Here is a 25,887-nt window from a genome sequence, read left to right as displayed (position 1 = left end):
ACATCTTTTTTCTGCTTTTTTTAGAACCTCAGCATTAACTTCACCTAAGAAGAACTCACCCCTCTGTCTGTGGAATAATCCATATCCCGAGCGGGGGATCTATTTCATGCCATACACTCGCCATTCTTTATAAAATACAATGCACTGTTTCTTTGCGCAAAATAGTACGACGCTATACTTTCATTGTTTCTTTAAGGGGATTTAAGCTTTTCCATTTATTTGAGTACAGGTACAGTACATGATGTGATTTGCAAAAGCACAGACCGAGCGTCCCTTCTGGAGTTATAGTTCAACCTGCAGAATTTTAGGCAAAATGGCGACAATGTAACGAATGGAGGGCGAAAAAGGACTATAATCAAGTACCATGACAGACTTGCTCGTTGTTATAATTTCGTGCTCTGGGAAGGTAGGTTTAAAGCTTACAAATGTCTTCCCTTGCCGGATGTGCGTTTTACCGTATTGAAAGCTGAGAGCGTGACGGGTACAGTGCGTTGACTCCTTGCATGGGCATGGGAGTATGTGCTACGCGGGCTTGTGCCGACACCGTGCCAGCTACTGCCAGCATGTTACCGCTCTGTTGTCATAGGTTGCTTCGTATTGCAATGGGAAGTTGTAAGCTTTTCTGCCACCTGAACGCACTTGCGAGGTTTCTTGTCCCCCCCTCCCGATAAGCACTTTATATGCACTTTTACAAGACGGGTGTCAAAATCGACCCCTAGCTGTGTCAGTCAGTGGATGAGACGGATCCTTTTTGAATGTCAGCTTTGAGTTTATGTCGCGGCCTCTTGTCGCGGGTTTGACACTTTGAGAGCGCAAATGCGCTCGTCTTGAATGCGCCCAGCGCGACCTTGATTGTACACAATTTGGGAGTCAACGCGTTTCCGCACAGCATCGTGTTTTTACCGCTCACGCATTTACAAACAGCCCGCAAGGCAACACACAGTCGATCATGTTTTCTGGTAGAATGCTCAAAGAGTAGGCCCCAAGCAAGATTATAGCAGGCAGACTGACTATATATATATATATATATATATATATATATATATATATATATATATACCTGTGAATTAGAAAGAATGTTATCGAATGGCAGAAAAGGATTCAAATAGCTCGTCCGATACAAGCTATTCTTGTCTTACGATGCAGTTGTTATCATTACATTCAGCAGCTTTAAGTAGGTACACAAACTCTGTTATGATAACTTTGATCGCCAAAGTATCATTTTGATAGAATGTTCATTTTCTTGCCCTATAGGTCACCCTTGCCATTCAACACACTTGTCATCTTATAGACTTACTATTGAATAGTCCATTATATTAGTCTTAATATTTCAAATAAAAGGATAGTAAATATAGAGACACATTTCGCATGTTTGGCAGCGTAACCCGTGATGTTGTATAAGTGCAAAAGTGTGACTGATTCTAGTAGAGTGTTACAAAATGCGTCCTTTCTTTTTAAATGCTTTTATATACCCTTGCCATACATGTGATGGTTTTGTTTGTTTTTCTCAAATATTTAAGTATTACCGTAAAGCTATTCTTACACAAAGGTCTCCATCTTGATTATGATTAAACAGGTCATTGCTTCTTTTAATACCATATACACTGGATAAAACCAGTCCCTGGCAACACAAGGTTTTTAAATTAGAATCCTATGCTTTGTTTGTGATCATGAACTTGAAGTGCTGTTTTTATTTTAGTTAATTTTAATAAGATGTTTTATTAGATTCCCCTTTGGATGACTTGTCATCCAAATCATCATAAGCTTTTCATTACCTTTTTGCAGAGGTTTGGATATAGCCGCAGCAGGTTTGCCAGTAACTTACTGTAGATTTAATGACTTAAAACTACAGTTAAGTTTTACAGTGTAGTAATAATAACATTCAATACCCATGACAGAATTCACAGAATGAAACTGACAGTTAATTGAGAGGCCATGACTGAGAACTGCTTCCGCATGTGTGCATGTTCACTGTGATATAATGTAGACATGTGTCTTAAGAGAGATTCATGGAAAATAATCAGATTAACGAACATAATAGATGAAGACCAAAACAGAAGGAACAGGGCTCAGTGTGTAAACAAATCCTGCGAAGCAAATTTTCATATTATGAAAGTGTAAATGAAATAGTCTGAGGCAATTTTACACAAATTGATTATGTTTCACTCAGCAAGGTCAAATATTTGCACTGGGGCACATTTCTGGAATGTGCAGAATGATAAAAATCGGTCCTATCTTCCTTGTTTTTGCTGGGCTTCCAGTTCGCAGTGTTCTAAATGAAGACACAGGGGACTGTTTTAATAGAGGTACGCTGGCCTGAATTAGCAAGCCAGCACTACTGCAGCTGGAGTGAAGAGATATTTCAGTAAGCTGTTGATCTAACCAGGACATTGAGACCTGTATAAATCTATTAGAAGAAGAGGCAGAGAAAGAGAGCGAGATGGAGAGAGGCCTATTTATCTTGTGCTTTGACTATTAACTTCTCATTCTACTTCCGTTAACCTTTCCTTAAAGGCAGTCGATTCATCAGTATATTTTAATGAAATGTGCGCTGTTGTTTATGTTGACCTGATGTTTGAAAACTTTTAATAGATACATGGCAAATACAGTTTCCACATTTCTCGAATATGTCTTTTAAAATGTTAGATAGCTGAAAGAAGTTATTATGCTGTTGCCTGGTCGGGTTTATTATTAAAGATGGATATATGATTAGGTATGGAATAATGGGGCCCTTTTAACTGCCATACCTGATCAAATTAAATAAAACCAAACCATTTTATTCTCACTCAAAACAAAATAATTGGAAGTAATGGGAGCAAAAACACCTGTTTGTTGTGTCCACTATATATAATATGAAATATTTAGGAGGAAACTAAACATCCACAGCAAGCCTGAAAAACATAAAACACAGTAAATGCAATGTCTGTATAAACTATTTTCTCTTGATATTATACAATATTGTATGATTGTGATTCTTAACAGTTTAATAATTAGATTTTACTTGTATGTTTCAAACTGTGTTAGAACTGTCTGCGAGCTACACATTTTATTCTTTATAGATCATGTTTACAATGGTTTCTGAATAATTTATTATTGTTAACGTCCATTCATATTGACTGCGCTTTCAAGGGCGAAACAATTGAACGTCAACAGCTATTTCATTGTAAGATTGTGCTGACAATAAGTTTCTGTTGTTTGAGAAATAGAAGACGGTTATGTGTTTGTGAGAAACATAAGCTGCATCTGAATTCGCTCACTCGTTCACACATTCACTATTCCATAGTAGTAGTCCATAGTATAGTGAATGCTAAATTGTCCACTATTATAGGGAAAAAGTGGATGAAAAGTGATTTCAGACACTGATGTAATATATCTTGTCGCGGACATTCATCTAATATTTATTACCTCTGCGGCTTTATGGATTGTTTAGTAAAACGGTAAAGTTCATTTTCACCTTATGTATCATGTTTATTGTATTACTTTATGATAAAGAGAACAAGCCACGTTTATTCTATTTTGTTTATTACGTTTAATGCGATCACTCAAAAAAGTTAGATCATTTGAAATTTTTAGGGTGTGTCAGGTATTCTTAGGTATGCATGTCAAATGGTATGACCCCAATTCATCAAAAAAATTTCATTTGAAATATTCCCATCAAGGCCATATGTGTTGGTGTCCATTTATGCCTGTCAAATTACATTTTAAAGGTCCAGTGTGTCATTTTTGGGATGCAATATAATATACACAGCTTTGTATTCAGATGTGTATAAAGAGCTTACACAATAAAGGGTTATGTTTTTATTACCTTTGAATGAGCTATTTCTATCTACATACACCCCTGACTTGACTACTGTAATGCGCTACTTAGTGGTTGTCCTGCATCATCAATAAACAAACTACAGTTAGTTCAGAACGCAGCTGCCAGAGTTCTAACCAGGTCCAGAAAATATGATCACATAACCCCAATTTTATCAACCCTTCACTGGCTACCCATTAAGTATCGTATTGACTTTAAAGTTATTTTAATCACTTATAAAGCCTTAAAGGGTTTAGCCCTTACCTACCTAACAGAGCTTCTATCACACTACAACCCATCACGCTCTCTAAGATCTCAAAACGCAGGACTTTTGATAATACCTAGAATAACTAAATCCACCAAAGGGGTCGAGCTTTCTCATACGTAGCACCTAAACTCTGGAATAGCCTTCCTGATATTATTTGAGGATCAGACACACTCGTCCAATTTAAATCTAGATTAAAAACGCATCTTTTCAGCCAAGCATTCACTTAATGCAAAATATGCTAAATAAACCACCAGGAGATGCTGACATTAGATATTATTTACTAGAATAATTGGATTTATTATATAAAACACCATGTAGTGTGTTTTACCCTTTCTTGGGTTTTTCGTTTTTCCCCTGTAAAGCTGCTTTGGAACAATGCAAATTGTGAAAAGCGCTATATAAATAAAATTGAATTGAATTGAATTGCTCCTCTTGCATGTTATTTGCCATATTCTGCCGGGAGGGGGCAGGGTGGAGTGAGCGAATGGTTGCAATTTGCAACCTTGCCACTAGATATTACTGACCGGACCTTTAAATTGAAATCTCAAACAGTTTAACCCGGGGGTGTTCAATTAAAGTTCAAAGAGGTCTGGTCTTTATATTTTCTTCCAAACTGAGGTCTGGACAATGTGTTTTTTGAAAATAAATAAATATTTATTCAATTTAGCCCAGTTTCATATACTGTATAAAAGATATGATCTTATATAAGGCCATTTATTTTATATTTTGATATATGTACAGTGGGGCAAAAGAGTATTTAGTTAGCCATCAATTGTGCAAGTTCTCCCACTTAAATAGATGAGAGAGGCCTGTAATTTTCATCATAGGTACACTTCAACTATGAGAGACAATGATAATTTAAAAAAACATTTTTTTGCAAATATGGTGGAAAATAAGTATTTGGTCAATAACAAAAGTTCATCTCAACAATTATATATCCCTTTGTTGGCAATGACAGAGGTCAAACGATTTCTGTTAGTCTCCAAAAGGTTTTTATACACTGTTGCTGGTAGTTTGGCCCATTCCTCCATGCAGATCTCCTCTAGAGCTGTGATGTTTGGGGCTGTCGCTGGGCATCACGGATTTTCCACTCTCTCCTAAGATTTTCTATGGGGTTGAGATCTGGAGACTGGCTAGGCCACTCCAGGACCTTGAAATGCTTCTTACGAAGGCACTCCTTCGTTGCCCGGGTGGTGTGTTTGGGATCATTGTCATGCTGAAAGACCCAGCGACATTTCATCTTCAATGCCCTTGCTGATGGAAGGAGGTTTTTACTCAAAATCCCACGATACATGGCCCCATTTATTGATTCCTTTACATGGATCAGTCGTCCTGGTCCCTTTGCAGAAAAGTAGCCCCAAAGCATGATGTTTTCACCCCCATGCTTCACTGTAGGTATGGTGTTTTTTGGATGCAACTCAGCATTCTTTCTCCTCCAAACAAGTTGAGTTTTTACCTAAAAGTTCTATTTTGGTTTCATCTGACCATATGACATTCTCCCAATCCTCTTCTGGATCATCCAAATGCTCTCTAGCAAACTTCAGACGGGCCCGGACATGTACCGGCTTAAGCAGAGGGACACGTCTGGCACTGCAGGATTTTAGTCCCTGGCGGCGTAGTGTGTTACTGATGGTAGCCTTTGTTACTTTGGTCCCAGCTCTCTGCAGGCCATTCACTAGGTCTGGGATGGTTCTGGGATTTTTGCTGATCATTTTGACCCCAGATCCTTCGTGGAGCCCCAGATCGAGGGAGATTATCAGTGGTCTTGTATGTCTTCCATTTTCTAATAATTGCTCCCACAGTTGATTTCTTCATACCAAGCTGCTTACCTATTGCATATTCAGTCTTCCCAGCCTGGTGCAGGTCTACAATTTTGTTTCTGGTGTCCTTTGACAGCTCTTTGGTCTTGGCCATAGTGGAGTTTGGAGTCTGACTGTTTGAGGTTGTGGACAGGTGTCTTTTATACTGATAACGAGTTCAAACAGGTGCCATTAATACAGGTAACGAGTGAAGGACAGAGGAGCCTCTTAAAGAAGAAGTTACAGGTCTTTGAGAGCCAGAAATCTTGCTTTTTGATGATGACCAAATACATATTTTCCACCATAATTTGCAAATAAATTCTTTAAAAATGAGACAATGTGATATTCTGGCCTTTTTTTTCTCATTCTGTGTATCATAGTTGAAGTGTACCTACGATGGAAATTACAGTCCTCTCTCATGTTTTTAAGTGGGAGAACTTGCTTAATTGGTGGCTGACTAAATACTTTTTTGCCCCACTGTATGTATAGGCTATGTGGTTTTAGGGGAATGCCCTCTTAATAGAAGTCTGATAATTCATATTTGTAAATAAATAAAAAAACTACTGACAACACGCAAACAGCAAATGTAATGTTTAAATTAAAATGCTGTATAACAATTAAAATCATTAACAGAAAACAAAGTTACTTTCTAAATTAGCCTTTCCCTTCCATTTTCACCTTTTCTCTTTTATACCAGAACTTCTTTCCCAATTAAAACGTTGTTCATTACAAAATGTGAACCTGCTTGTGAAATCCCAGCAAATCTCCTTCATAAAATCATGCTACAGAATATTCTGTGAAAATATAACAATAATACCAAAATCTTTGTGAAATGAATGCTCGAAATAAATTTTGGAATGTTGACCAATAATGCTAATGCTAAATGTAGATAGAATGTTATGGTTGATAAAATATCACAAATCTGGTTGAACGGTTGGAGACATTATAGCAAACAGTAAACAGACTGACAGATACAAATGCTTTAATATTTGCTGCATTTTGTTTACTGTTGCGTGTCCATTTACCTGCTCTGCGTGTCTGTACTAGTGTTGTTAACTTAAGCACGTGTTTGCTGCTCTTCAAGTGTGAGAGAAGCAGCATGCGCGGAGCGGAAAGGGTTAAAATAAGATATTAGAGGATATAGCGGCAAAAGATCAAGTACATAAATGTTCCCAAAAGCGTGTGTGATGTGACTCCCCGTTGTGAAGACCCGCGGCTCAATTTGAACAACCAAAATAGTCAAAAGATTTAAAAGACTTTTATAACAAACCAATTCAGTCAAATATCACTAAATAATGTTGCTAATTTAAGAGCTAATATAAACTAAACTACTATTTGGAACTATTTCCAAGTGTTCAGTGTTATCTTTTTTGTGAAAGTGGTGCAATCCACAATGTCAGAATTAAAGCTCTGAAAGTCCAGTATAAATTATGATCAATAAAATAATTATGTTCCAGAAAAAAATATTAAGTTTAAATGTATATTTCTATTCCATTTATTCGAAATTTCAAGCAAAATATAATATAATATCACATAATGTAATATAATATATACTTAAATGATTTAATAATGTAGCAGAAGGAAGTGGGTGTCATTTGACCCCACATTTAAACATAAATTCAGTGCTCAAAGAAATGATTAAAATTCTGATATTTAATTTGATAATTAATACGATATAAGACAGGTCCTCTCGTGGAATAAAGTTGAATAAAGCTTTTATTGCACTTCAAAAATATTCTTCTCGCTTCATAAAATGAAGATTGAATTCTTCTGTGCTTTGAGTGTATTTTGCATTGCTGTCTGTGGGGAGTCAGAAATCTCTCTGATCTTAATTTGTTTGTTTGTGTCTTATGATTGTGAAACAATTTGAGGATTAGTCATTCATGACAGAATTTCCATTCCAACCCTGAACTACTAAACGTTACACTGTAGTTGTACTATCAGACATGATGATTTCTTGTTATCAGAAGTTTGTTCAGCTATGAGGAAAATAAAACTTCATCATGTTTGAATTTCAGTTATAATGTATTGAACAAACAATGGTATTTGGCTGTAGAGACAACATAGTCAAGTGGTGTAACCAGTATATTTCATAAAAATATATAATTATATACCGATAAATGTATGTGTTATAAAAAGGTGTTTTCAACATATGTCCCAATAAATGTTGCAAAAACACATTAAAATGTATATTTAGGTATAACTTAAATAAAATATATTTTCGTGTGATATTTTAAAATAAATTATTTTTGTTTGAGTTTGTTTACATTCCATCTAGGTGGATAAAATGTTTACTATTTTACAATCTTTGCCAGTTAGACCATTTGACATTTTCAGGTACCTTCAGTCTTAACTTTGATAAAAAATGGTGCAAATGTTATTTGTCATTACATAAAATCAACATTAATACACAAAGTATTTTAAAATATCCGATACATGCTTTTAAAAACTGTTTTTAAAAGATTTTCTCATCATGCCAACCCTGTTTTGTCAGTGACCCAAATGTTTTCTCTTTTTAAATGATAGACTAAATATAAACATGAATCATTTAAAATTATATATAATTAATATAATATTATTAGTTATTATATATAATAATCAAATATTTGTTCTTAAAGTAGACTACCATACTTGTCATTCCTCATATTATCAACCATCAGGGATATGGGTCTACCTATAAAATAAATCTAATATACCATGGAATGTGACAGGCTGAAATAGTGTAACATTGTGTAAATAAAATTGCTCTATGAACTGATTGCAGATTTTTGTTCTTAAAGTAGATACCGCACTTGGCTTTTCTCATATTGTCAATGAGCAGGGGTTTGGTTAACCTAGAAAATGAATCTAATACACTAAAAAAATGGGGCCTCTCTCCGGTAAAAAATGTGTGGGTCTTCTTTGAAAAGATTTACAGTATAAATGCTGTACGTCCGTACAGACAATATTCAGAGACAGTATGTTTTACATGTAACATGTCTAATAATAATTAACTGTGTATTGTTACTTTCATGTTGCAGGTTTGTTTACTGAAAACGACGGGGTGCCAATGTTTTGGAAAAGACTGGTAGGATCCATATTTTAAAAACCATTCTTTGGTCTTAATAACCTCTCTTGCATTTCTTTTGTGAGAAAATACAGTACTTAATGCAGCAATTTCGCTAATGTAAATGTTGTTAAATGTGTGGCAATGTCATTTTTGAGTGGTTTAATACTAACAGATTTAGGATGGAAATGATTAACGTAAGACTTTTCGCTAAAATGTTGCCTGAAAGCTGGAGTGACAGTTCACTGGCTGCCTGTACACAGCACCAGGGGTGTGTGTAATGTTCCAGATATTTGGTGGCATGTCTCAACACCTTGAGCTGAGGCACAGATGTGTGAACTGCTCTGATACTATAGCTGGGTGTGATCAGCAGTCAAATTAAATCAGAGCTGTCAGTTACACTTGTCAGGAGCATACACCCTGTCAGCCTGGAAACCTGGCAACCTTCATGTTCCTCTCACAGCCCCCCAGAACAAGGCCAAAAAAAGGGGAATCTGGGTATAATGTTGTGTGAGCAAGACTGCCAAAATAATTTTGTGTAATTGGACAATGATCCAACAGAACTGAGATGATAGCGAGAAAAATTTTATCCTGTCTACATTCTGCATTCAAAAGATACCGTTGTCTCTCTGAAGTTTGTCTTGGGATGTGTGCTAAAATTATATGACAGATGCGATTGTCACCGGTTAGTCTTGTTCGAAGTCAAGAGTTTGCCTCTCACTTAGAGTGATTCTCACAGCTTTGAAACCGATATGGCACGGGTGTCCCAGCAGTGAGTTATCCACACCTGGATAAGTAAACGAGAAAACTTCCTCCCATTACAGACTTTATAAAGGAAGTTACACACGTAAAGTCTTTCAGCTCACCTAAAGTCACAAACAGATTGCGGCAGCCTTAGGCTGTAAATATCACACTAATAGCTTCACCACTAGGGGCCAGGATTTGATCACTAATGCTCTGCATGGCACTAAACCATGGTTACAGTTAAAATTGTTGAATGCTCCTTTGTGAAGATTCAGTAATGAATGCAACATTCGTAATAGTATTTGAATTTAAATATTGATCATGTGATTGCAATTTATTCTTAGAATAATGAAAAAAAGATTATTATTACTGCATGATAATATTACACTTAACATTCTTAAGTGAATTTACCTTTACTTGCAGTTCCTTATCCAGTTTCCCTGTTTAATCCTAAAACTAAAAAAAGATGGGCACAGAGGAACAGGCGTGTTTGTAAGCGCCTACGAGAGATTCCAGAATCAATAGAACCAAGGCTGTAAGAATGTTCTATTGACGCTGAAGAGTTTCTCTTACTGAGCACCAATTAACCAAAATTAAATCTAGTTTCTATTGATTGAAAGGGTAAAGGCAAAAGTTTGCCTGAGAATTTACTGTCAAGCCAACAAAACATACTCTTTGCAAAATATTTCAAGGTTGTGGTTCACAGATCTCATTACATTTTCCAATTATTCCTGGAGTTGGATGTGATATTTTAGAGATTTGAGGAGAGGTTGCAAGGTGATACGCGATTATAGAGAATTTCTGTCGGGAAGAGATCCCTGAATTATATGTGGTATTAAGTCGAGATGAGAAATGTGAATGGTTTACCTGTTTGGTCATTACTGTGCGTGCACTGACATTCTGCTCGTTCCCATGTTGTTAACAGGTAGGGTTTAAAACTAAAACTTGTTCTTCGAAATTTTGATTTAAAAAATATATATACAAACAAATTTGCCTTTAGCTTATAATCACCTTGCAATGGCTTGTTTTCTCCACAAACAAACATTTACACAGTAACGTTTTTATTGTATAGGAATATAAATATATTTGTTTTTTCTTTTCATTTTATCTGATTATAGAAAGGACTGACCCCTGTCTTGTCAGAGCCATCTGTTGGTCATCTTTGGTAGTGACTAAAAGAAAAGACATTTATTTGAACAGGTTTCTTCTGCTGTGTTAGCTAGTATGCAGCATGTTAATCGAAGGGTTTAACTTAAAAAAATAACAAGCTTTATGAGTTATAATGCTTGTAATCTATGCTACTTTTAAGGAGAGTAAAATATATTTTGCACTTTTTAAAATCACCCTTATTTTACATTTGAGATCGATTTAGTATGCTGTGTGTACTGTGAATTGCTGTACCCGATATGCATTCTGATTATATGCCTTTAAAATCAAATGTGACCATTTTTAATAGATCTGCATTCATTTGATCTAAACTTTATGTTTCCAAATGCTACATTTAATTGAGAATAGTCTTATAAAACTCAAGACAGTAGCGAGATAACTGGAACTGTCACTGCTCAGTGTGGCCTTTTGTTATTTTATGGTCAGCCGCATTTTACTTCATTGAGTGGTGTATCATGGCACATTCAGTACACACCGTGCAGGAAGAAAAGTGGTGCATCACCCTCTTATTGATAAGAGGACAATAAATAAATTGAGAGTGTCCCTCTCTTGTATACATTTACTGTTATACTCATTAGCTTCCCGTCGCCTCCCAGCTAGCATCTTTTTACAGCCTGTCAGGAGTCTCTTGGGAGGTTATTTACATCTCTCCATGGGGCCTCTCTCCGGCTAGCAAGTACACCCCCTTTCTCTCCTTTTGCACACAGCCTCCTCTTTGATATGTTTGGGAGTTGCTCTGATTGAGGGGCTCTTATGTTAATGACTGGTCTGGATGCAGCTCCGCCCACTCATTCAGCTTTAATAGATGCCATTGACAAGCAGCAGGGACTGATAAAAACATGATGATTTTTTAATATCCTGAGAGAGGCTTTTCTTGGGGAGATGGACCACAAAGTGCAAGCTTTGCGCGGTTAAGAACGGGTTATTTTTTGACCAGGTCTGTGTTGTAAAATATGAGGTCAGTGCGTTGATACAGGTAGTTTGATTTATGAGCTCAGTGTGTTATTTGCATAAAGTTGATGTATAATGAAATGTACATGTTTTTAATTTGCAGTTTATGTCAGTTTTTTTTACTTTTTAACAGACTTTAGAAAAAATGTATTCTGTTAAATAAAACAGTAAAATTACAATTTATTTTATGATGTTCTTGTTGTGTAATTGTAATAAAAAAATTGCGTAAGTGTATTTGCACAAATATATACTGAGTAATATTAATTTACAAAATATTACTATATAAGCTAGTTTAATATAAAGTTACTTACTGTAAATTGAGGCTCAGAATTGTTGTTTGGTTTCGCTTGTAGTTGCACTGTAAATGTTATCGGGCATTTTACCTGTATAAGTACATTTGTATTTTGTACTGTCACTACTTACATTACACAAGATTAAATACAGTGTACTTGTATATGTATTGTTAATATGTACATTCTTTTAATAATTTAACCCAGACCAGATGTGCACACACAGTATATTATGACACCAATATAAAGAAAGAGCATGTTTTAGAAATCATATCAAGGCAAAAAGCTTTTTTAAGTACATTTTTTGTATTCAATTTAAAACTTCAATTAAATCAAATTAAATCACAAATTAGGTTAAATCCAGCAATTTGAAATTGAAAATCATTTATAATAATAGAACAGAAACACATTTTTAAATGGTGTCTGCAGAGCGATAAAATCTACTCTTTGTACCTAGCCTTGGTTCATTTCTGACCTTGGGTGTGTGTTTGATTCTGGCCCCAGGGCTTGTGTTTGGTCCTGGTTTAGACAGAAATCCTCTGCTGCTATTTGCCTTTCCACTTTTCTCACTTTTATTATGTTTCTCATGCTTTAGCTTCTGCTACATATTACATTTGAGAAAAGGTAATAAAAAGATGTTCATCCTCAAACCTTTGTTGCTTAACATTTCTCAAAATTTAAGCGTATTGATGTCTGCTCGCTTAGACCCATTCCCGTCCTCAGCATGCAGACAAGCATTGACATTGATTCACTTTCATCTGATTGGTCACGTGTTTGCAACAAAGCGGCAGTGACAAAGTTAGCTTTTTTCGTTTACACTTCTCAAGCAAGACACATGCATCTGAGTCTGCCCTCGATCATAGCGGCAGATACACGGCCGCGCCGCCCCTCCGAATTTAAATCGGCTCTCCAGTAATCATCACATTTCACATAAAGAAAAATCCAGCTAAACAAGTCTTTCCAGCTCTCAACTCGTGACCTAGGAGGATGTATTTTTCGCAGCATTTCCCTTTGATATTTTGGTGAAACGGCACACAGCTATCAATGTTTATTTTTCATCAAGAGATGTGCCACCACTTCATACAACTACCAGAATGATGCAACTGCCAGAAAACTTTTGCCCCCTCTTTGTTTAAATGGCAAAGTCTTTGCATCATTCTTTAATGTGAGACTGGCTTCAGGTTTAAGAGCCTGCCGACCTACGCTACTCTGCACCCACTGCCCAGCTCACGATAAGGGAGCTCTCATTAAAAGTGAAACCCCAAACCTGCTCAGCTTTTTTACTCTCTGCTTCTTTTTAAACTGACAAAAGCCTTGGGAAATCTCTATCAGACAGCCCTCCCTTAATGTGTCTAATTTTGAAAGGTATTGTTTAAGGCTTCAAAGTTTATATGGTTTAATCCCCTCTAACACTACAGGGTAGCAAATGAGGCCATGTCAGCAGCTCTGGCACCACTAATCTACTTCACACAACAGAAAATCCTCCGTCTAGATAAGGTTGCATAGGTTTCCTGTGAACTCGCCTTTTGATGTTCCTTACCTGCTATTGAACATGACTTCTGTCTTACCTCAACTGTCACTCACTTGCTGTCCCCTTTTATCATGCCCAGTGAGCCAACCAACCCCCTACGGATCGTAAGGGTACTGAGGAGAGCTGTCTGATTGTTAGATGAAGGAGAGTCTTTAGGTATCGGTTATATTTGCGTCCTTAAATTTGGGTTAAGCAAGGCTGTCCTGTTTTGTTTTGGAATCCAGAGCTACATTTTTTGTGGACTGTTTTAAAACAGGCTTGTTTAACAGAGCTGCAACGTTGCATCACCTTGGTCATGAGTGGCTACCCACAGGAAAATGCCACTTTTGCAGAGCTGTGGAAACCGAGACATTACAGTTGGCAGCTGTAACTCCTGGTTAAGCAGAATCTCAGTTAACTACCCCATGCTCTGTGAAGATTCTGTATTGAAGCACAGTTATTGCTCAATTTTCACCCAGTGTTAAAAAAGCGTTGTAACGTGCGCTTACAAGTGAAAAAATGAAAATGAAAAAAACTTTAAAGCATTGTAACGTGCGCTTACAAATATTTAAACAACACCAATAACAGCATCCACTCTGCTTTTTTGTATTTATAAGACCCTTACAATAATCCATTTATTATTTATTCATGCTTTTGCAGATTTCACAGTAAGCAAATTACATGTTTAAATGTATAGTTTAACATGCCATTAATAATTAAATACAATTTTGTCATTACTTTCTTGTGTAAAACTAATTCAAATTGCAGCCCTTTAAGCTCTAGCTTTACATTTTTGACACTACAACTGCAACTCAAATAAACATCAATATTCTGTACTTCAACTATGCGTTTCTACCAACTCCACAAACTTCTCTTGTCCTAACAGCTATATGATGTGAAATCTGGCGAGAGTTTGGCTGTCACTGCTGCTCTGTGTGTTCACCAGACTGTTTCAATTGAACTCAACGCTCTTCCTCAACATGGCGAGAGTAGAAGAGGGACAGGTTCTTCAGTCTTTGTGAGGTGTCAAGCTGAATAGCTACCTGTTTGTTTGCTCACAGCTGTGCTTTGTTAGACTCTCACACTTGAGAGGCAGCTTCATAAATTCACAGTGTGTCAAACAAATCAATAACTCCCATTAACTGAGGAAGATTCTTTGCTCTATACTTGAGGGGCCACGGCCTCCAGTCTCTGTTTAGATGGGTTTTTTTCCGCGTGAAGGAGGAGGAGAGGATGGGAAAAGAAAGGTAAAACCTCGAAAGAGAAAGAGAGTAATGGATAGGGTGAAATGGGGTTAGGCATATTGCCCATTCACGTACACAGCTAACAGCTCTGAATAACTTTTCCCTCTTTGGGCTTTCCAAATGTTTTTATCGTTCTTACCTTTAGTGAAATCAATTTTTAACTGTTTAATCAGTCTGAAGTGTTTGTATAATACTTTTTGGCTTCTTAGTTTTCATGAGTTAGAAAAAAAGATTTGTGGAAGCAATTCAGGTTCATACCTTCATCCTACTTTAAAAGTTATTTTAAGGTTTAGATTAATATAAGTTCTTTCTCTTGGTAAATGTAACTCGTTTTTATAGAACACACTTTAACGGTCTTTGAGTTTCTATATAATTGTACTTTGCGTAGTTTTGGCTTTTCACACACGTTCAATCTAGAGGAACTCTATGGAAAAATAAGTTGAAAACACAAAAGTGGAACATAGCAAGTACTTTGTGTTCTCCTATGATTAATAAATATCCTAGGAAAGTTTACCTTCTGGGATTCCAGAATAATGTGTAATGATAATATGCAATTATCACCTTCTATTTTTTCAGCAGTAACCTCAAGATGAGGTGCAACACGAGTGTTAGAACAAGTGCTGATGGAAAGAATAAGGGCTGAGAGAGAGAGAGAGCAGTGACATATGCGTGTCGTGTAAGTGTTAAGTGCTCTTTTACTTGTGCAGCTAATTTAGACTGATCACAGGGGAACCTCCTTTGATTCATATAGTTGTTTGTGAATTCAAACAATTGTGTTCATTGCTGAGCATATGTAAAGCAGAGAAAAATGAGAAACAGGGCGAAATTGAGAAAAAGAGCAAATCGCTTCAGATTGATCTCCACGCAGAGCGCAAATGTATTTAAGCTCATAAGCCTTGTAAATAGCTTCCAGCAAGGCAAAGGCAGCCTTTTAACATTGACTAAATGAAGTAAATAGAAGCAAATGAATTTTTAAAAGATGCATTGCAGTTGAACCCTGTTTGTTATCTATGGAGCAGATCAGTGTGGAAACTGGCAGCTAATGAGGCCTGTAAATTTAAAGCTGAAATCATATTCTGAGGCTTTGCCACCCTGCTGTTCGGGGGTTTGCAGTGAAGTTCGCTTTTTTAAATGCAGAGCGTCTGTTCTCCCACCGAAAGCCCCTCACACCCCAACAGATGGAGAGAATATGGAGCTCGGAAGGTTTACCTAGGAGGTGGTAACAGTGAAGCCACTCATTAACACTGAATTTAACACTTCGTTAGCAACGCGGCTTCCTGTTGAGAGCAGCTAGTGCTGAATGTCAAATCCTCCGAGCATAAACTCTTGCCTAGCAGGACAAGAGCAAGCCCGGGCACCTTTAACACAACCTTTAAACACTGTGCTTTTGTCCCACAGGTTTGCGAGTCTCAGGCTGTTGAAAACCATCAAGTATAATTAGATTGGTGGATGACATCTGAGGTGTATTTCTCTGGCTATTCGTGACCTGGAGGGTTTGGTAATTCTACTTGGTTATGTGTGTGCGCAGTGTGTCGGTTTGTTAGATTCGAAGCAACAACAGTCTCGTGCTGGGATGTGCTTTGGCACCATCAGAGAGTGATATGACAGATTAATATGATCTTATTGGTGGTGCGCTTTGTTCCCATGGAAATTGGTCAATTTTAGCAGGCGGCTGAGAACTTTTGTGGGAGAAACAGGAAGGTTATATCCCAGAGGTGCGTTCACATAATTAAGCTTCCTCACCAGGACTTCCAGGGCTAACGGTGGAGTGTGTTGTGAAAAGAAGTGATGACAGTGGGTGTTTCAGACGCGTAATGTGACTAAAAATGATGGCCATCTCTGTTCCTGTAGGCCACCTAACAATGTGCGTTGTCAATGTGTTTTTGGGAAATCGAGAGTCAAAAGTTGAATATTAAATCATTACCTCTATGGTAGTCTTGAATCTGATTTACAATAATACATTTATTTATAAAAAAAGCAAAGCTGATTGTATCTCTGTTTGTATCTTGTTCACAGACTGTTTTGTTTTCACTATGGCAGCAAAGAAAGAGAGTGCAGAGGAAGACAAAGAAGTGGAATCTTCCTCTTATGACATTCACGATCTGACAAGCACATCTTCTTCCAGCAACAACAACAACAATAACAGCTCGGCTCCACTAGAGCCCCTGCCCTTGGACAGTCACCAAAACCCTTTAAATGGAGTCCAGTCGAACCCATTTGTCAGTGGTAGTGTCCCTGCTGCCCCCAGCACAAACGACTCCTTGCCTTCCAGAGCACTTGTTAATGGAGCTGCTTCACACTGTACCTCAGAGGAGCCCCGCGTCCACAACAAAGACATGTCCCCCTTGCCCGGGACAGACACCAGCCCTGAGGTGTTACCACCTCCCAGTGAGCTTCAATCAGACACCCGGCAGAAAACAGAAGGGTGCGTCCTAAAAGTGCGGCACACTCGGGCCTCATCTGAATCGAACAACAGCGACGGTGAGGCCCCCCTAGATGTGCTGGTGGAGGAAGGCTTGGATAACAGGCCAATCAGCCGACTGTTGGCTAGAAAGCGAATCAAAGCAGGGTGCTTATGGGACTTTGATTCCGAGTTGTCAGAGAGTTCCTCTGATGACTGTGATGGTCTGAACTGGGGCCTGCAGGAGAAGTTCATGCAGTTACTGTTGAAAAGCAGGATAGCGGGTGGTGGTGTAAGAAAAAAGATTGCAGGAGCTCCACCTGCCAACCAAAAACAGGGGATGCGGAAAACTCACACCATGGAGACCGCTGCCACTGGAGGACAGGTTTATGATGGCTTTGATTACGCATCCCAGAATTCCCTAACCGACCAGGACTTCGATTTTGATTCGTCCATTAACAAAGAACATGCCTTCAGGAAAGAGCCGGAAAGTTTGAAAGCATATGCTGGCTTGCGCCTGGAGAAATTCTGTGACAAGGCAGCTGCCATGAAAGAGCTAATTTCAAGCGAGAAAGAAGAGAGATGTGATGAAGGCAGAAGCGACATAGAAACAAACACCTACATGGGGGAAAAATTGTCACCGTTCAAGACAGAGACAAAGCCAGGGAAGGAGCTGTCCTTCTTCCCGTGCTCAAAGTGCAACGCTAATTTCAAAGAGAAGATGCATTTGCATAAGCATATGATGTATCATTTAGATAGGAATAATAAGGTGAAAAAAGAATACGTTCCCCGACCTTTTATATGTAGGGAGTGTGGGCGTTCGTTCCGAGACCTAAACTCTCTGCAGAAGCACATGGTAATCCACCAGGTGCAAAGGGAGAGGCTGATGGAAGAGATTAAAAGTTTCGGTAAGATAGATGTTGAGGGAAGGAGAGCTTGTATTCAGTGCGTCTTTGGAACGAAATGTCCCCAAACTTTTGTCCGTCATGGCAAAACTAATGAGAAGGAGAGACACTGTAATAGCAGTAAAGTACGTGATCACATGACTACAACAGAAACAGAGTTAATGACGCAAGAGTTCACAGCTCACCATAGCACTTGTGACAAATCTCAAGACTTATTGATATGTCAAATATGCACATTCAAAACTAACTGTAAAGACGCTTTCAGAAAGCACATGGAGCTTATCCATGGACAGCAATATTATGACTACCACGAACCTCACAGCAATACGGATGACATTAAGACTGTGCCTGACAGATTAGCAGACCAAACAAAAACCCTAACTGCTTCCTTAACACCAAAGACTCAAAGCACACAGATGTGGTCTGTCACAGAAAAAGGGGAGCTTGCCTTAAGGCCCAACGGCTCAGCTGACCTTAATGTGAGAAGCAAAGAAACACAAAAAGCATGTGATGGTTTCTGCTCCTCGCTGATCAAATGGAGCCCTGGCAGCCAAGCAAACAAGCTGTCACCATTCTCACTGAGAAGTGACAAGCCAAGCAAATTATCCCCTCTGCCTACAGAGAAAATAGACGTGACAACAGGTCTCCCGTATGTCGAAGAAGACAATCAAGAATATGAAAGCACTGTCGCAGAAAAGAGGACAAAATCTCTTTCCAGTTTTGACGTACATCTTACAACGAAAGCAGATATTGTAGGTAAAGCATCCTGTCTGAACTCTGACACCGAGAACTGTCCCAAAGATCCCTCATCCAGCAGTACTTTAGCACCACAAACACTGAAGCATAAAATACCCTCAAAAAGAAAAATGTCAATCCCGTATCGTAACACCCACGTCAACTTTCCTCATGCACGTTTTGCAAATTGTGAACCTGAGTCTCCACAGTGGGAATCTAATCAAATACAGGAGGAAAATTACTATGATGGTGCTCAGGACTACAGCAACTTTACCAAAGAGTCCCCAGATCAGTTTCGTAGTAATACCCACTCTGATTATTTAATCTCGGGACAAACATCCCCTTTCGAAAACAATGTTCCAGACAATGTAACTCACTCTAATCTGGACATTGACGATGATGAAATATGTACATTAATAATAAAGGAGGAGTGTACTGAGAGTATAATTAGTGAAGATACCCCTGATCCTCCTGTTTATGAGCAAAGTGACCCCTACGCAGGGTATGTGGTTCCCTCTTTGTCCTTGGTGGGAAGAAAATGTTGCCCCTACTGCCCTGCTGTGTTTGAGTCTGGGGTAGGCTTGTCCAATCACGTGAGAGGACACCTGCATAGGGTGGGGCTAAGTTATGAAGCACGTCACCTAGTGTCCCCTGAACAGGTGGCATCTCAAGATCGTAAGCCTCGCATACGCAGAAAAATCCCCACAGTGAATCGAAGAATCAGAAAAGGTGATTATTGTGCACCGTTGTATTAAGATATAAGGGATTTTAGAAAATGCTATCAAACTAACCTATATTTATGTATGTGTACAAACATTTCTTCCTTTTATATATAACTAAGAATGTTAATTGTTTGATTTCATCATGGCAGATGAGCCAGAGTCTAAAACAGAGCACACCTGTCCGCTGTGCCTCGGCTGGTTCGACACTAAGACTGGCCTTTCCAATCATGTGCGGGGTCACCTGAAGCGGATTGGCAAGCCTATTTCGGGCTCGAGCAAGTCACCTCTCTGCGTCCTGACAGAACTTCTTCAAGACGAGATGGAATACAAAAACATTTTAAAAATTATTGGTGCCAGACCACATTTCTCTAAACATTTTGTCTCTCAAAAGTTTGCCAGCAGCGATGGGCTGTTTCTTACATCCACTGGCATTCCTGTGAAGATCCAGCATGGCACCAGCACAGAAGGGCAATGGGCTCAGATCAGACCACCCCGGGACAACATGGAGAAAAATAGTGCTGATAAGATCCAGTCTAGCGAATTTGAGGAACTGCTAGAAAACAGGAAACTGGAGCAGAAAAAGGAAGTTGTAGGTGACTTAAAGGAGGCCAGGGCTCCTTTGAGCATCTCCTACATTAGTGGCAGTATACCCGACACACCATATGTGATGCTGGATCCTACCTGGAATCAAGGTCAGGAACTATACAGTCTCATCTTTGAGTCATTGAGTCCTTTGTATATCGCAAAAATAATGCAATAATAACATTCACAGAAAAGAATATCTTTATTTTTCAGGCTCTGAAATTTACAAAATAATGTTCTCAAATAGTCAAGTCAACTTTGTTTATATAGGTCTTTTATATAAAACAATTATCATTGCTACAAAGAAAGCTGCACATTCAGCTGCACACGAGACATATTGACTTCAAGCTAAATATTTAAAGTTATACAAGTTAAAACAAAAAAGGTGAAAACACAGAAGACAGACACACTCCAGTTCAAAACACATCCACATACAAAACACGGACTAACAACACCACACACACAATATGGACGCGCACACAGACACGCACATGACTCACACTGGTTATCAGAGAGAAGCAAACATTTAAGATAAAGGCCCAAGACCAAGTTTATTGACTGGTTTTTCTTTGTTTAACACTTAGGAGAGATTCAAGTTTCAATGTTGCAAAACAGTTTTTAAGGCAATATATATTAGCCACAAACAACAAAAACACAACAGAATAGAAAAATTAATTATAAAATAAAAAAATATTTAGTATTAATGAAAATAATTGATCTGATGTAGATTTGCATTATCCACTGTTAAAATAACTGTAGAGCAATAGAGTTATTAAGAAAGTATATGTACCTTAATACACTATGTGGTATTGGGACGCTCCCTTCTAATAATAGGTTAATGACATCTCAGTCATTTCTTTGAGCTTAATGCTACAGTACATAATGATATTCTAGGGAATTGTGTGCTTCTAATTTTATAGCAACAGTTTCAGAAGGCCCTTTTCTATTTCAGCATAATGCCCCTGTGCAATGAGCAAGGTTAAAGTTAAAAAAAATATTGATTCTAGTGTGGAAGAATCTTGACTGGTCTGCATAAAGCTCAAACATAAACAACTTTGGTATGACTTGCAGGCTTTGATCCAAACACTCATTCCCCAAACCTAATATAGCAATGCAAGTTCTTTTTTTTGAAAACTCTTAACATTATTAACATACAAAGGAGGATTCATCTGCACACACATCTGTTCTGAATCGGGCAAATTCTCTGTGAGACGTTGTCATGTGCAGAAGAGTGTGCAGTTCAGTTAATTATTTCTCTAATTTAAAAAAATGCTTGGTTATTTTTAACCACATTTTAAGCAATTGGGTTAACTTAACCTAGAAAGTATATATTTTGACCAAACAATGGGTTAAAACGACCCAACATTGGTTAATTTACAACCAAACAGTTGGGTTCTTCCCTTTCTGACCCAGTGTTTGGTTGAAAAGAACCCAGCATTTTTAGATTGTAGTCAATGAGATCCAATATCAGAATATAGTGAGGTGGCAAGAGAGGTAAAATCATTAAAATATAATTTAAATGCTATTAGTGTTCCCAACCTTATCTTCAAAATGCCTTTATTGTTTGAGATTCCTTAGCAGAAAGTTTTGCGGTTAATATTGTAAACATTTTAAACTGTATTCAGTCAACCGTTTCTGTTGTCTCACTCAATCTCGGTGGACACAAAGTTCACAAATTCTTTCCCTTGGAAATATCATCCTGATCTTGAGCAATTTTATTGAAAACACAACCTCTGCATGACAAGAGCCTTTTGCCTGTTCACTGTCAGCTGAGCGTGTGATCTGACTTGTTTCGAGTGATGTTGAATCAAAGAATTTGAGAGTGACAGACGGGTGAGGTTTCAGATATCTGGGTCACAAACCAGCACTGAACGTTCTTTATTCTCATAACGTAGTGTTTTTATTGTTGTCAGTCTTTTATAATAGTTCTAGTTCTTTTAGGTGCAAATAATGAAGTAGTTTGTTAAGTGCCGTAGCATTGATTTGAGATATTTACAGTAAAAATGGGTAGAGATGATCAATACAGTGTTGAATGTCTGCACACCCTTGTTTCACAGCTGCTCTCATATGTTTTTCCATCTCTACCGCCTTCATTATATACAGTGCACGTTAAAACACCCAATTTGAGTCATACACTCTGTATTAAATATGTATGACAGACGCCTCATGCTTAAGACAAAGTTCTCTTCTAACCTTGATGTTGCCAGTTGATGCCATTGAAAGGTAAAGGAAACACGATATTCAGAGAGTGCAAGGGAAAAGTTTGCCACTCATTGAAATATTGTAGCAGGTACAAAAAGAATGAATGTCATCAAAAGTGGCTTTGAAATTCAAATGTAAAAATCAATAACGTTCTTTTATGTACCACTGGAAATACATCAGCATCATTTGCACACTTTTGTTTCATGTCTACCCAAATAAAAATTTTCACCGTGGTACTAAAAAAAGAGTTTTAATTCCCATTTATTTCACAAAATGTCTGTTTTAATTACATGTACAAATTTTGTTATATTTGATTTGAAATCCAGGTTCAGTCAGAATAATTTAATTAGGTCTGTTGTTTTATGTTCTGTTGAAACTCCAGGATTGGAGGTGAAGCACTGACAACTAGTAAGAAGTGCAATGCAGCCAGTTTGAAAAAAAAGACATTTTGTGCTTTTTAGAGTGACTTTGAAGAGCACAACTGTAAAATGTGACTTTGCTTGCACTCATGTTGTTCCACACCCACATATCCCTTTTTAACACCTGACTTAATGTCATTTTCCAAAACACAAAAGGTGGTTCTTTTGACAAACATCAAATTTGACAAATATCAGACATAAAAAATTACTTGAAGTAGCTACTTTCACAAAATGATTAATTTTGAAATGAATTTTATTAAAGTTATTCATTAACTTGTTTTTCGTTATGTTTTTTTGTTTGTTTTGTATTTCATTAGTGTTTATTACTTAAAGCAAACTCTGATTCTTAAAGATAATTTAGATTATAAAATATATACCATGTCTGCAACTTCACCATCTCCGGAGCATGTATTAGACAAGATTCATGCACCAGCTGTAGATTAGCATTAATCGGACACATTGCCTCTGAATGTCGAGTGAGAGCAGATGAATACTTTCAAACATTGTCTCTTGAAAACAAACAAACAAACAAACCTTGTGTCTGCAGACACTTCAAGAACATGTCCTCAAAAACAGAGTGCACGAATGATCTTTATGATATGAAAACAGATGGCGTTGGAGGTGATGATACTCTGGGAATAACAGTTTTATTTTCTTCAAGCTGCTGTGTTTCATTTCTAAATCACACGCAACAGAAATTACACTGTTGCTTTTGTTAGAGTGGTCATACGTGGAAGGCAGTCCAAGAAAAATGCATGTTCTGAGTGAACAGAAGTCACCTAGCTGTTACTTAAATATTTATCATCAGAACCTTTTATGTGTGTGTGATGCAGAGAAGTTTGCTGTAAATAAGAAGATTTGCATCCACTGCAATGCAACGTTCCACAGCGGCGTAAGCCTGTCCAATCACCTCCGAGCGTATGCCAGACGGAAGAGGATTGCTTTATTAGAAGGAACAAGTAGGATTCTAACTGCCCTCTCATTCATTCTAATCATGTAACCATTCAGCTTTTCATCGATGATAATCCCTTTTCTTTGGTTACAGCATATGACTGTAAACAGAAGAGGCCTAGATCAAGGCCTGGGCCAAAAATGAAGATGTTTTCATCTTCACACGCTGCCACTGAAGTCATCTACAGAATGACCTGCAGGTACTTTACATTACACCAGTACTTCATTACCACGTTTACTCCTACCGCTGATCTTTCTTTCTTATTTTTCTTTGCTTCTTTCTTCTCTCTCCAGGTTCTGTGATCTGACCTTCCAGGGTCCTCAGTCAGTCCAAGAAGACTGGATCAAGCACTTACAAAGGCACCTTATGCACACGAGTATTCCCGGCATGGGTACAGGTATGGTGGAGGTATCAGCGATGTGTAAAGAACTGTGTTCCCCAACTCCCCCTGAATGCCTGCTACTGGATACACACCCTCCTCTCAGTCTGCCTGAGGGGGTCTCCTAAGCCACGTTTACACATCACCAGCTACTGTACACCTGTTCTGCACATATATATCGCCGTATGCACATCTATATATGAATATAGAATAGAATCATATATATATATATATAAATAAAGGGGACATTGCATCTTATTAATTTGTATCCTTATTTTCTTAAACAATGTATTACATCAATCTATCTTCTGTTATCCATTCGGGCAAGCTATTTGCAGCATTTATGTAGAGGTTGCTTTATTTTGATGCTAGATTTGCGAATTAGGCAGTCTCTTGCTGTAGACTGCATATATCAACTGCTGTGACTTGCAACTCTAAAATCCAGCCCCTAGGTCTTTTAAAAAAACAGTATGTTTATTTACACTGATAAAAGCATATATAACCTATTTTTAAGAGAGTCTATCAATATAATATATCTTCTCGTATGCATTACATTGAGGTAGAAACTGACATATTGGGTATTGGTAATATTGACAATATTTTAATGCTATTAAAGAAATGTTTATGAATATTACTATATTACTATACATATTTTTCAGAACCTTCTAGTTTGGTAATATCATGGGCAATACTGTCATAATGCAATACTAATGTAATAAATTGGTTATCGAGTAGTATCAGTAGCTGTATTATGTCAAACAAGGTCAATGTTCTATATTGTTGTAAATATCTGAAACGAATACTGTTTTTGCTTATGGATAAAATGGCCTTTCTTCCGTTTAAAGGTGCTAAATTACAAAAGGTATAAAAATGTATATCAAAACTAATTATCATGCTTTGCGGTAGGATATTTGAGGTAATCTTTATCACTCATTCCTTCCAAGGTTTTTGTTTGTAGTGAAACATAAGAGATATATACCGTCTTTAAGATATGATTAGTATTTGATTATGAATAAGGCTATAGGTAAAGACCAAATGGAGCAATGGTTCTCCATGTCCTGGTCAGCTTATCAAATAGTTACCATGTAACTATAAAGCATTACTTGGTGATGATAATGTGCAAGCACATACCAATCAATTACCATGTACAATGTGTTAATGATCAGAGTAAGCGTTAACATGTTGTATTTATGTCTCCGTTAAGTAACTCAATAGCCAATTAAAATGTTATTGTGATTTAAACCTTTGCATCTTTGACTGTCGTGATTTTTTTTCACTTTTCTCTCGCATCGCCGCTTTCTTCTCAGTGGTCCTGTTTATTGGATAAGTCCCAGTGTCATTATGTGAATATCAAGGATCTCCACGATGTCAGATGTTTCTTTGTGTAATAGAGGAACAGCTCTGATAATATCATAGAAAGCGCCTTGACCGGGGTCTGTTTTAATGTCCGTCAGTAAGCGCCTGGACAGGGGGGCAACCTCACAGTTTGTACCAGGCAGGGCTTAGACTGGCGATCAAAGCTGTACAAACCAATTGTCATCACGTTCCTCCAGAGGGAATTTGGAGTACATTAATGCCCCTGCTTTGGGAAATAATTGTATCTCTGTGACTTCATTAGGCTCTCCTGGCCGAATCAAAAGACACTCCACCAAGGCTGGAAGCTGCATGGTGGGCAGACAGTGTCCCAAAGGGCAGAATGAATAAAAAACGAGGGATTATAATGAGATTGAGCTAACCATGACCAGGATTGAGTTTTTCCATTATACCATTGGCAG

At 37.7% G+C, this 25,887-nt stretch overlaps 1 protein-coding gene across 3 annotated transcripts; it reads left to right on the top strand.

Moving 5' to 3' along the window:
• Positions 1-291: 291 nt before the first annotated feature.
• znf644b (zinc finger protein 644b) lies at positions 292-25,361 on the top strand. Of its 3 annotated transcripts, XM_079459930.1 has the most exons (8): positions 292-406; positions 8,884-8,930; positions 15,392-15,491; positions 16,832-19,585; positions 19,728-20,270; positions 23,615-23,740; positions 23,827-23,932; positions 24,027-25,353. In XM_079459930.1, the coding sequence occupies exons 4-8, from the start codon at positions 16,849-16,851 to the stop codon at positions 24,238-24,240; spliced, it is 3,726 nt and encodes a 1,241-aa protein (XP_079316056.1). In that variant the 5' UTR covers positions 292-406; positions 8,884-8,930; positions 15,392-15,491; positions 16,832-16,848; the 3' UTR covers positions 24,241-25,353. The 3 variants fall into 3 exon arrangements, with proteins under 3 accessions (XP_079316056.1, XP_079316055.1, XP_079316057.1); XM_079459929.1 differs by lacking the exon at positions 15,392-15,491 and having other exon boundaries at positions 24,027-25,361; XM_079459931.1 differs by lacking the exons at positions 8,884-8,930; positions 15,392-15,491 and having other exon boundaries at positions 313-406.
• The last annotated feature ends 526 nt before the right edge of the window (positions 25,362-25,887 follow it).

Source organism: Barbatula barbatula (assembly GCF_947034865.1).
Source record: "Barbatula barbatula genome assembly, chromosome: 7".
NCBI classification, from domain to species: Eukaryota; Metazoa; Chordata; class Actinopteri; order Cypriniformes; family Nemacheilidae; genus Barbatula; species Barbatula barbatula.
This window is presented reverse-complemented; position numbering and strand designations above follow the sequence as displayed.

What these genes read in the sequence shown, in the direction of transcription:
- znf644b (XM_079459929.1), top strand. Translation starts at nt 16,849, where the DNA reads ATGGCAGCAAAGAAAGAGAGTGCAGAGGAAGACAAAGAAGTGGAATCT. An exon ending in GGATCCTACCTGGAATCAAG is followed by an intron (nt 20,271 to 23,614) that starts GTCAGGAACTAT and finishes TGTGTGATGCAG; the next exon opens with AGAAGTTTGCTGTAAATAAG. An exon ending in ATCTACAGAATGACCTGCAG is followed by an intron (nt 23,933 to 24,026) that starts GTACTTTACATT and finishes TTCTCTCTCCAG; the next exon opens with GTTCTGTGATCTGACCTTCC.